This window comes from Lepidochelys olivacea (assembly GCF_965140295.1).
Source record: "Lepidochelys olivacea isolate rLepOli2 genome assembly, chromosome: 1".
NCBI classification, from domain to species: domain Eukaryota; kingdom Metazoa; phylum Chordata; order Testudines; family Cheloniidae; genus Lepidochelys; species Lepidochelys olivacea.
Window position 1 is genome coordinate 257,883,143 of NC_140411.1, and position 12,278 is coordinate 257,895,420.

Here is a 12,278-nt window from a genome sequence, read left to right on the forward strand (position 1 = left end):
AGGTTTCTTGCCCCTTCCTCTGAAGCATCTGGATCTGACTACTATCAGAGACAGGATACTGGGATAAATGGCCCTTGATCGTGATTCAGTCTGGCAATTCCTATTCTTGTTATCTGTATAAATGTCTTACCTTTTTGAATCCTGCTAAGCTCTACGCCTGAATGATATCTTGTGGCAATTATTTCCACAAAATAATTGTGTTTTGTGAAAAAGTATTTTCTACTATCAGTTTTGAATTTTCCACCTTTCAATTTTATTGAATGTCCTCTTCCTAAGTATCCATTTTATTTTAGTTACTCAAGGCTTGGTTCTTGGTTTCATGGTCTCATCTTTCCATTAAAAGGGTAGGGGGAAGTAACTGATGCATGATTTGGTGCCAGGAATGTATGCATGACACTAAGCATTCACGGTCAAAAGTGGCCTGATGTAACTTCGGTTGTAATACTGTTTCTCTCCTACTGTTTTTTACAACATAAACTGCTCCACATTTTAAACTCTACAACGAGGAACCACCTTCCTCTGTAAGACATGCAATGTTGGAGACCCAGTCTGTGAAAACAACAAATGTATTAATTGAAACCTCATGTTTGTGTCTAGCACAATTCAGGATCATTTGAGAGTGCAGCTTGTTTACTGCTGTCTTCCAGTTGTTTGCTGGACAATTCACTGCACATGAAGACATATGAGATCAATCTGTGGTGTCAGACAAACTGAATGAATTGCAAGTACATACAGTCATGAGATATTATTTAGAAGGGATGGTCACTGGTGCATGGCCTGTATTCCAAATGTAAATAACTCCTTTGTACAAAGATCGGGTTGGACTTAACCAGTCAGTCATAAGTGCAGAAAAGCTATAAGGAGTGTTCTCCCAGTGTACCACTGATGACAGCCTCTTGCTAGGAATGCTCCAGCCGTTACTATCAGGGATAAAGAATAAAAGTCCTTCCTAAAACAGGATAAAAGTCCTTCTAGACAGTAGCACTTAGCTCAGTTTTGCTTGTGTGCTTCACTCTGGAGCACTTCCTGATAAAACAGGACTGGGTCATTATTACAGTAACAAAGATGGACAGAGGTTGTAGGTCAGAGGCCAGGGTTAGAGAACATAGGATATAAACTTGTAATGGCAATGGAAAGAGACGGATCTGTGTAAGAGGGATGATCATCTGAAAACTCAGTGAAAAGAACACCATTGTGAACCCCCATGTGCTCAGGCAACAGGTTCCCCACCCCAGGTCACTGGACGTACTAAGTCCAAAATATTTATTTGCATAATGTAGGATGCGAAGCCATTCAAATTATTGCTATATGTTATTGCTGTAGGGTCGATGGATGTCTAGCCACTCCAACTCGCTTCATTGAGCTCTATTTTAAATGCCAGATTGGACTCTGCAAAGAATGGGCACAGTAACCCCCATCTTAATCTATTACACAAGGTCCCCCACGCTGATCAGTGCATCCAAGGGCAAGGTCCAAATGTACTGTGGTATTAGGAGACTTATGGTCTATGCTCTCCCCCTCCAGAGCTGACCTAATGAGGAGAAATGGGAGTTAGTGTCCAACTTTCTTGCTCTCTGGGAGGATTCTCTCTCACTCAGATTCCCTCTGTGAAAATGTGAGGATGTTGCCTTGAGAACCGGGCAAACAGGCTATAGGGGTAAGTGATGTGAATGAGGCATCCTCAGATTCAAACAACCCAAATAAATCCAGCAATTTACACCTTTCAAACAACAGAATAATTTGTTGCTACGGAATTCATTCCACTACACGACTAATGAAAATCAGATGGTGAAGGATGCTAGATCACACATCCATCAGTACTTTATACCATTCTTATTATTTGAAGCATACTGCCGTTTCATTTTCCCTATACTCCCTCTCTCCCCACCTTAATTTAAATGGACTTGATTGATCTTTGTTTTAAACCTTTTTAAACTGTCTCCAACAAAGAAAGCAAATCCATTGTGGGTAACTGGCTCTCCTGTGCCCTACTCCCAGATGGGGAGGCATGAAGGTAGCGGATAATACTCCCCACTCCTGGATAACAAAATACAAAGGAGTGAAGAAAACAGAACCTGCCTCACTCCACAGACTTGAGACCCTTTCTTTGTCCTTTTTCATAGTGTCAATGCTAGATGAATTCCACATGGACAAACTGCTAATGCATAAGAGAAGGAACCTGCTGGTACCTTACGCAGTTGCCATTAGTTACTAGTGTGTCAGGATACTGAAATGAAGTGTAAAGTATCTAACACAAAAGATTTTAGATCTGCCTTTTTTTTGGTGTCATTGGGTGCAGAATACTCTGGTGTTGGTGCATCCTGACTCTCACCATCCAACAGAGCTCTGATTTTTATCCTTGGCCAATCAGCTGCCTCTCAACATGGTGTAGATCACACTGTTTTGGTGTCCAGTGCTTACCCTGGGTAGGCAGGGATGGCCGTGGGGGGTACTGCTCGGACTGCACCGTATACTGTCCGTCCTCGGCCCCTCAGGTGTGCTCCCCGGAACGCAGCTGCTGTGGTGGCTGCAGTTGGGTAGGGGAAGCCTGGAACTGTAAAGACAGATAAGGAGAAAGATGAGAGGGATCAGAACTCCTGCCCAATTCAAAACTATCTGTTTTGAACAAAAATAATACAATAGGCTCCAGAGTTATGGGATGTTCCGCATCTGTCCGGCAAAGGGGCATACTTTACAGCCCCATAGAAAGAATGTACCTCCTGCTACATCACGACCCAGAAGGAGAGGGGGGCTGCAGAGTGGCCTGGCATGCAAGGGGTTAATGTTGTGTCATGCCTTGCTCATTGCAAACGTGGTACAATTTCCCTCCACCCCCATTTTTGACACTGCCATGCAGTCTGGTTAGAAAGAGCCCGAGAAGCACAGAGAGTTGCTACCAATATAGCAGGCGACTCTTCTACATTTGGATGTGGCTCTTTGAAATAATTCAGCATGAGCCCCTTAAATCAGTCAGTTGTCCTCTTCCCTTCCCCCCTTTGCCATCCCCTCCTTCCCCATGTTCAATTTAAAGCCAGAAAGACAGGATAACCCCCATGTAAGGCAGCAGAAATTCCCCATTAAGTGCCAGTTTACCAAGAGCCCATCATCTTCTAGCAAATGTGACCAGTAACCGGTTCCATGTGTATTGGGCCCTGTTTTATTACACTTCATGCTGGAGTAAACTGGCTTCGGGGCAAATTAGGTCAGAATCTCGGAGGCAGCTACAAACAATGCAATAACAGATACCCAGAAGGAGCCAGTCGCAAGGCACAAATTCAACCCAAGGTGCTTCCAGGCGCATGCCCTAGGGGGCTTGCAGTCGACTCACAGTTTAGCAGCTTGTATAATATGTACTTTGGGGATTTGTCTGTTTGGTTTCTTTGGTTTTGAAGTACAAGCAGTGGCACTCTCTTCACACTCCCCTCCCTCCTGCTCTGCACCTTCCTTATCATTTCAGAAGCCCCTGTCAAAAGCAAGCATGGAAATGCACTGCAAGATGAAACGGTCATGGCCACTGCCCAGCGTGGGGGCTCTGGCTGGTGGCAAATCTGTCCCCAACAAAACCCATCCTTTCAAGTATATATCATACAGGCTGGAGAGAAGAGGGCTAACAGATCATTGTTTACTCAAGCACAGTAACAATACAGGGGCCAATTGGGGCTACTTACTGATTAAAGGAATGTAAGTGTTAATACCCCCCCTTCCTGACAGGGGCACTGCGGCGTCATTGCCCAGCGAGACATCTGCTTGAAAGCTGGATGCTAATTTAGTTTTAAAAAGAATAAAAAATGTAAAAAGGTTATAAAGAAACAGCAGACTGAACACAAACAAACACCACTGCAGTTAAATGGCAGAAATGGAAGTGTCTACTTAAGTTCTACCTGCGTATAACTCGGGGCCGTACACTGCTCCAACCACAGGGCTCAATTTCCAACCTGAAAGAGCAAAGATGGCAATGAGTGCTGAAGTCCATACCAGGAAAAACAGTGGAAAGGGTGTGGGAAGAAAATGAGCCTTGCATGTGAAACTCAGCTTTAGGCACTTCTCCCATTACTGCTTCCACCGAGGTCCCTGTGCTTTTGAACAGAGGCAAACTACCTTTCCTAATGCCAGTGTCCAGATATAGACCGTTATATGGGAGGTATAAGCAGAACACTAGCTGATCCACTGCATAGTAACCTCTGGTCTAAGCTATAAGAAACAAAACTGAGCAGAAAGCCAACTGCCTTATACATATATTCACTACAATCCCCATAGTTGGCCCACAAGACGCGTTCTCTCTGTGAATCTTCCTGTCAGTTCTTATTATTCTATATGTTCATTGGGAATCTTGAAGATTCTAACTATGTCTAAACCACTGGCTCAATCGGTGATCTCAGGCAAGTCACTTTACATCCCAATGTCTCAAATACACTAGCTATGATATTTACTGGAGTGTCACTAAAGACAGCATGGCAATTGAATGGCGATTTCCCAGGTAACAATCACACAGAATATGTTGCACAAAAGTATTTCAAACAAACAAGTTTGTTCATTCCACATTTTCTCTTCTCAGTTTTATTTATATTTTGCTGCTTTCTCCATGTTGCATCCCCCAGATGCAATCTTTCCCAGAGAATCATTTAATATAATCTGTACAATGGGCAAGTATTGAAAATCATCAACACAAATACACAAGAGAGCAATGGTTAAATAAGCTAATAATGAACCCGGTGAAAAGCCTGCCATTGTAGAATGGACATGAACTGAGGCACTTTTCCCAAGTGAGCAGAGCTGGAAAACCTGTTTGTCTCCACCCATACAAACCAAAAAGGGAAGAGAACTGGGATTAGGGTGGGCCCTTTAAAATGATCAGGTCTGATTTCCACAGAAAAGTCTTTACTTTTCAGGGCAGGCCTCATCTATTTACTTAGTTATCATGCAGGTTTTACTAATAAATATCACATATCCTTCCTCCACAGGAGTCCTAACTTACCACACTTTAACTACTCAGCCCCATCTTTGAGGTCTTACAAATCACCTTTCTGGTGTGATTTGATCACAGCCCACCAATGTCACTACTTAATATGCTGGGGTGTAATGCTGAATGATGTAATGCACACCCTCTTTGCAGCACTGGGCGTATTACCTGTGCACTGCCAACTTTGTGAGCAAGAGATTAAGATGATGGGTGCTAAGATAAGAACCTGGATAGACAGACATGGATTTTAATTCCCAAACCTAGTCTCTCTCACATGGCAGTGAAAAGCACTAACTAGTACACTCATAAACTGCCCAAATACCATACACCTTTACATTATTTTAACGTAGACTTTATGGGTTGACAAACCAAAAGGATGCTCTTGCCAGTCACCCTGGTCTACATGTCATTACCATGTAACCCTATACATTCTCTGTCCCTATTCACTGAGTAACACAGCACAACCACTTTGCACTTCCATAGTGACTTCCCACCACAGGATTTCAAAGCTCTTTACAAACATTTATTGAGCCTCACCACACTTGGGAAACTGACACAACACAAATTAAGTGATTTGCCCAAGGATACATAGTAAATCTGTAGACGAGGCAAGAATAGGACCCAGATCTTCTGATTTCCAATCTTCTGTTTTAACCACCAACCCATGCTCTCTCACTATCTACTGTATGTTTAACTTGAAACTGCACAGAAGCTGTTTGGGAACCTTTTCAGTGCAACTGGGGACCATTCACTATGTTCCAGGACAACTTTGTGTACCTCAGTCTGTCCCAGGACAACTTTGTAAACTCCACATTTAATTTCACTGGGGGGTGAGATTTAAAATATACAGCTTCCAGTATAATGGTGCTCAGTTCTCATAACACAACATGTGCACTGTATAATAAGAATATTGCTGTTTCTATACTATGCTACATAGAGTTGCTGCAGAGAGATTGGTAGACAACAGACCCAAGACTTCTAATCAAGACAGAGTTCTTCACTCCACAAAACAGCTGAGTCATTCCTTATTCAAGTTCCTTGGAAAACTGTTGACAATAGGCAAGTTCTGTGAAAGACAAACTGTTTGGTGCCCCAGCTTTCCTGGCTGCAAGGAGAGAGTTATATTTACAGCTAAAAGTAAGGCCCAGATTATTTTAAAAATGAGCTCCTAAAGGTGGGCTCCTAAATCCACAATTAAGCATCTAAATAAGTGACCTGAGTTTCAAAGGTGCTGAGCAGCCAGAGATCCCACTGTAGTCAAGGAACAATGAGACCTTGTAATAAGGTCTTGAATTTGAGGCTGTAGAGTTTGTCATCACACCTGAAACCTTTCAGGTTAGGATTAGCGCAAACATTCTCTCTTACCATTTGCATATGGCGTGACCATCTTCTTATTGGTCATCACTCGCGCTGTTGCATTATTCACCTAAAAGTAAGAAAGGGGCGGGGGAGGAGAGGGAAGGAAGCACAAGACGTTAGGGAAAATTATAACTTCCTCTCCAATATCACATACCCTATACATCTTTGAGCAAAGAAATCAAACAGCTACTTTTATAAAAATGTAAGATAATTTAAATTACTATTAGAAGTTGTCATTTAATTGTAAACGTTACAGCTAATTGTGGCACTTTATGCATTTAAACAAAAGGCCAACGAGAGTAAAGTTGGGATTCTCAGACATCCTGCCACCATTAAAGCACACTGGGTATCTGCAGCTCACCAGTTGGATGGGCAAAAATCTAATCTCAGTCCCACTGGAGTGGTAAGGATGGTGATCTCTGCAGCTGAGGCAGAGGACAAACAAAGCAGGTGATGAATAAACTAGCTTCTTTTAGAAGCCCACCATTAAATGTGCTAGACCACAATCATCATAGACAAACAGGTCTTCACGAAGAAGAGTAATCTGGATTCCAGTTGTCTTGGATTTAATCTGTCTAGGCCAAGAGAGACTTTTGGAATCCTATGAGACATTGGCCTTCAACCTAGTTTCAAGATGCCCTTGGGTTACTACTTTGTTTATCTCTGATTTTAAAATTCTCACAAAAACCTCCTAAAATAAAATGCAGGGGTGTAGATGGGTCTCCTGGTTTCACTATACCCTCCACCCTCTTTACAGAGCTCCGTATAGTTCCAAGCATTCTGAGTGCTACAGCAAGTGGGTGTTACAGCAGAGGTGGTGCTGCTAAAGAAAGAATGGATGGGGTTTGAAAGCCAAGTTACTGCAGCCCTGTGTCAGACACAGCCTCAGAGTTCTTGCAAGGAGGGTGAAGCTTCTTAGCAGGAATCAATGATCTGTCAAAATCTCAGGCCAGAATGGAACTGAGAGGCCAGAGGAATGAAAGAAGCCTGCCTTAAGGAACCCTTTGGAATTTATGGAGTGGTGAGCCTGTGCAGGCGAGGGGAGCCTGGAACCACATTTACTCTAGTTTTGGCCCAAAAACAATATAAACATTACACATTTAAAAAAGAAAGAATGGGAAACAACAATGATGAGACTGAGAGCATGCAGTTAAACACACACAGATAAAAGAAAGGGAAAAAAAAACAATTGACTGGGGGGGGAAGGGAGGAGAAGAGAGGGTCTCACAGACAATCATTAAGATGGAGCCAGTGCCTGAAATCAGCTGCTACAGCAAAGTGCAACACAAGCACTTAAAGGAAAAATTGCCAGAACCAATCAGAAACCACCAGTCAGCAAAGAGAGACCAACAGCTGCATTTAACCAAGTAAAGAAATAAACTGGGGAGGGAGGGCATGTGGTGGAGGGGCGCGTAGAGAGAGAAAGAGAGAACAAACAATCACAGCTACAAATAGGTCTGGGAAAGACAGAGCAAGAGAAAGAAGGGGCAGGAGAGAAAGAGGAGGGGATGGGTGCATTAATAAAACCAGCCAAACTGGAGTTCAGTAACTCTGAGTAAGATGTGCAAGGGGAAATCACCATGAAGTCAGTAATCAAACAGCTCAGACTGCTACAAAACGATACGTACATCCAAAGTCCAGGCGGCATTACTCAACAGCATTGAAAATAAAAGAGGGGAAAAGGGAAAGGAGGCAGGTGGGGACAACAAGTCAAATCACATTTTGTAGTGTTAATGTGAGATGGCAGATGGATTTTTTTCTTTCTTATTTAATTTTGTTTTTGTAACTTTAAGAAAAAATTTAAAAATACAAGCTTCTTCTCCAGTGCTTTTGTTTCACTTACCGCCAACTCGTACCATCGCCAGCATTGTGTATAGTTACCATGGAAAGAGTGAGTCAAGTGAAGGGCCCTAAACGCTAAACCATCGAAAAGGGAAATAAAAAAAACAAAAACAAAAAAAAAGCAAAATATGCAGACATCTTACTCAAAACGGCGGCTTTTATGTTTAATATTTTTTAATATTTAGTACTTTTGTTGTTGTTGTTGTTGTTGTTGTAGTAAAGAAAGAGGGAGAAGGGGAAGGGGCCAGTTAGCCTTCAACAAGGTGGAACAGAAAATTGGTGAGCACCATGCAATGGCCCCATATGTAGCTACTTTGGCCAGCCACTTAACCCTTCTATTGAGAGCTCTCCTTACAGGAAGTTTTAAGAGTTAACTTTAATTGACTGCAGACAGATCAAGAAGGCAGCAATAGCAGCCCAATTAGTGCCTCTTCCCCTCTACCCTGCCCTCAACATCAGCTCACACTCATATGAAGGAGAACTGGCCTCTGAGGAAAAAGGATACTTGCTGGCCCCCTGCTTTATTGTCAGACACAGAGTTAGAAATCAGACAGTACTTTTTTAGTTACTTTTGTTCAGGCCTGATAACAAACAGGAAATCGGAGCCTCACAAACTGAAGCAAAGGAAAATCAAGACAGCAGAAGGGCAAAAATTTGGAGTGGGTGGGAAACAAACTTAAAAAAAAAAGAAAGAAAAAGAAAAATACTCAAAATCAAAGATTTTTTTGGGAGGGGATGTCACTTTTGTACACTTCAGTGCAGTGGGGTGAAGGACACAGAGACACAAACACACGCACACACAAGACAGGGATCCAAATGTGAAATAAGTGAGGCAAGACACAAAAAAGAAATAAAAAGAATAAATATAAAGAAGAAATTGAATTACTGAAGACATGCACCTCGATTTTACGGCCCTCTACCACGGTGCCGTGTAATTTCTCCCTGGCCCTGTCTGCATCAGCACTATTCTCGAAAGTTACGAACCCGAATCCCTGCATGCAGCGGGAGAAGGGGGGAAAACATGCACATCGTTATATATTGAAATACTGATCTCTAGGTAAATAGAGAAAAAATATCACAGTATGAAATTGACATCAGCACAACTCAGCAATACTCTCCTAGAGTCACATAGTTGGTTCATGCATGTTTCATAAATAAAAGAAATTCAATTCAATAAAATAAAGGAATTTTAATCAGAATATTAAATAATAATAATAATAAATAATAATAATAATAATGAAAAGAAAATGTAAAAGCAATTGAGGCCAGACCAAAAAAGAAGTACAAAGTTACTCGAGACAAATTTTCTTAAAGGTAAATCCTAGGCCCTACTCTATTCTGATGTAGAGAAGCTGGTGAAGCCCAAGCTGGACATTTCATGCCATTGCCAATTAATGCCTGTGATACTTTGTGGACCTTTATTTGGTATTGAAAGGCACCTGCTAGTTTCAACAGTCTCTTGCAAGAGAGAGGTGTGGGTTGAGTTAAGGATTGGGCACCAGGAATTCCTGTGTTCTGATCCTGGCTCCTACATTGACACCACTGTAGCTATGGGCAAGTCACCCTCTCTGCTTCACTTTTCTCATCCGTAAAATTGGTACAATAATATTTACCTACCTCAGATAATTGTTGTGAGGATTAGATGTTTGTAAAGCCCAGTGTAAGGTCTCCAGGGCAGAGATCATGTCTACCTCTATGCCTGTACAGTGTCTAGGACAGGCCCCTAATGCTAACTCAGACTTCTAGGCAGTACCAAAATATAAACATGTAAAGCACTATATATTATTGTCAGAAAAAAACAGTGTAAAATTTTCCCTCTGTGACTGCCATATCAAATCTATATAGCATAATAAGTATGAACGAGATTTCTATGTGCATTAATGTCATAGGCCAAGACAGGATTTAGCTGACATCCCCTATCTAACAGCTGCTTCCCTCCTAACTTATTTACATACCTAGACTACTATTTTAACAATTCCTACTTCAAAGGGGTATCCCGGTTTCTTCTCAACTGTGTGTAGAGACAAGTGGGACCACTAGGTGGGCTTGAACGCTGAAGCTGGAGAAGAATGGTTTTACATTGGCCTGTTGGCAGGGGCACCGGAACAATTTATATAGTGGGGGTGCTGAGGGTCACTGAACCAAACTGTAAACTCTGTAGATGATGGAAACCACTTCAAGCCAGCACCTATGCCTATTAGGGTAACTATGGTGGCCCAAGGGCTATTATAACATCTCCTTACATGCAAAGCCCTTGGTCTACTTAGCCCAGGCCACCCTGAACACACATACAGAATCTCTTTCCTAAGAAGTCTCCACTCATTCAACCATAAAACAGTACAATGTACGACATCACACTGAATCCTATGGGGATGAACTGCACTGTCACATGGATGGACTAACTTGACTAAATGAACTAGGAATTTAACTAGCAGCAAATGATACATTCTAACAGACAGCTCTGATGATTTGGACATTTTTAATATAAAAGTCTAGTGGTCAGGGACCAAGGTGAAAATTTCACCTCAGATGGCTTTTAAGATCTTTTATGAACAGGAGAGGGGTACATAGTTTCTGTGGCTTGGTATAAAATGAACACCAGTTGTGCACAGACAGTAATCTGTGCTGGAACCACCCTGGGGAGCAGGGAGAACAAAGCTTGTGTTTGATTTAATGGAAAAAATTATATTAAATAGAGACCCAGGTAATGTGAGTGATGTAAGACTATGTCTCTGCAGGGAAAAGGCATCTCGGCTCTGCAGCCCCCTTCCTCAACACACGGGCTGAAGTGGAGTAGCAGCATCTTGATTTCTAAACAGGCTTAATGGCAAGAGGCTAGTGGGCCATCATTTTACAAGAGCTTTTTAAGGTTTTATAATGAGAACCTTCTAAGGTTTGAGCTATTTGCCATTCCAGTAGCCTTGTGCATAGTAGCCCTTATCCTTCACAACTGGATTTCCAGTACATTTGTAAAGCAGGGTTTTTTTGGCAGTGTTGGTTGTTTTTTTGTTTTAAGATCAAGAAAAAAAAATCATAGTTAATGATTAAATTGTTACGCTAGCTTCTGTAAGAGAATCTCATGTCTCCTCTTACCCCAGGAATCTAAACTTCCAGCCAATTACATTTTCCTGGTTACTAAAAAAATAACAAACTATATGACTAACAAGTGTCTCCCCTTTCAAAGCAGTTTGAAAGTGTGTTGCTGAAATGAGTCAAATTTAGACCACATGGGGGGCAGAATCAGGGATGACAAATTAGTCTGAATTGATAAAACCCTCTTGAACCTTGGCTCAGACATGCTGGAGCTGAGCTGGCTGCCAAGAGAGGCTAGACCATAGGTTGCCTTTAAAGGCAACTTGTGAAGGTGGGAAAGTTATGGTTGTGCCCCTCTTTGCTCCTTTATGGTGTATAAAGGCAGCCTGAAAATTTGTTGTAAAAAAGTTAAAAATAAAAACTTGCTTTTTCATTAAAAACATCTGTAATTATCTGTCCTGGAGTTTATGAAGAGAAGAGAATTGAAGAAATTATGACATCATAAATTACATAAAACTGAGCAACAGGGAAAAGGGATTTTTATGGCTTGTCTATACACAAACTGGAACCAAAATAACTACACTGGTTTTACTTCTAGACAGTGTAAATCTGCATGGGGACTCTTATTTTGGAATAAGAGTTCCCTATTTCAAATGAACTTAAGTAAAAACAAATTTGAAACCAACAACTAATATCAAACTGGGGCACTCATTCTAAAATGAATGCCCACAAACAGACTTGCACCAAAATAACCAAAGGTATGAATTAAAACGGATTTAGTTATTTTGGTTCCAGTTTATGTACAGACAAGCCCTCAGACTGTATCCCTCTGTTGACACCTATTTAATTCCAATACCCAATTAACTCTTTGGAGTATGGATGGTGTTAAAGATTCAACACCTATGCACCCTCCATTAAACTGTGAGACCACATGAAGCACATCTGAGCCTTTCAACTAGTACTCCAGAGGCAACTTCTGTTGGTCCAATAAAAAATATTATCTCGCCCACCTTGTCTCTCTAATACCCTGGGACCAACACAGCTACAACAACACTGCCTACAACTACTAGTCCAGTAAAACTAG

The 12,278-nt window shown here is 41.6% G+C and overlaps 1 protein-coding gene across 11 annotated transcripts in view; it reads right to left on the reverse strand.

Annotated features, from left to right (window-relative positions):
* RBFOX2 (RNA binding fox-1 homolog 2) overlaps positions 1-12,278 on the reverse strand; it is a 253,683-nt gene that overhangs the window by 20,697 nt on the left and 220,708 nt on the right. For 7 of the 11 annotated variants that reach the window (XR_014714132.1, XR_014714133.1, XM_084648120.1 and 4 more), the window contains 5 exons: positions 9,061-9,153; positions 6,326-6,386; positions 3,882-3,935; positions 3,669-3,761; positions 2,422-2,554 (listed from right to left, as the gene is read on the reverse strand). Coding sequence is in view for 9 of the 11 variants with exons in the window: in XM_084648120.1 (XP_084504246.1) it covers positions 2,422-2,554; positions 3,669-3,761; positions 3,882-3,935; positions 6,326-6,386; positions 9,061-9,153 (434 nt within the window). In the remaining 2 variants the exon portion in view is untranslated. The remainder of the gene's footprint in view (positions 1-2,421; positions 2,555-3,668; positions 3,762-3,881; positions 3,936-6,325; positions 6,387-9,060; positions 9,154-12,278) is intronic. The other 4 variants (XM_084648123.1, XM_084648122.1, XM_084648121.1 and 1 more) reach the window with 3 other exon arrangements.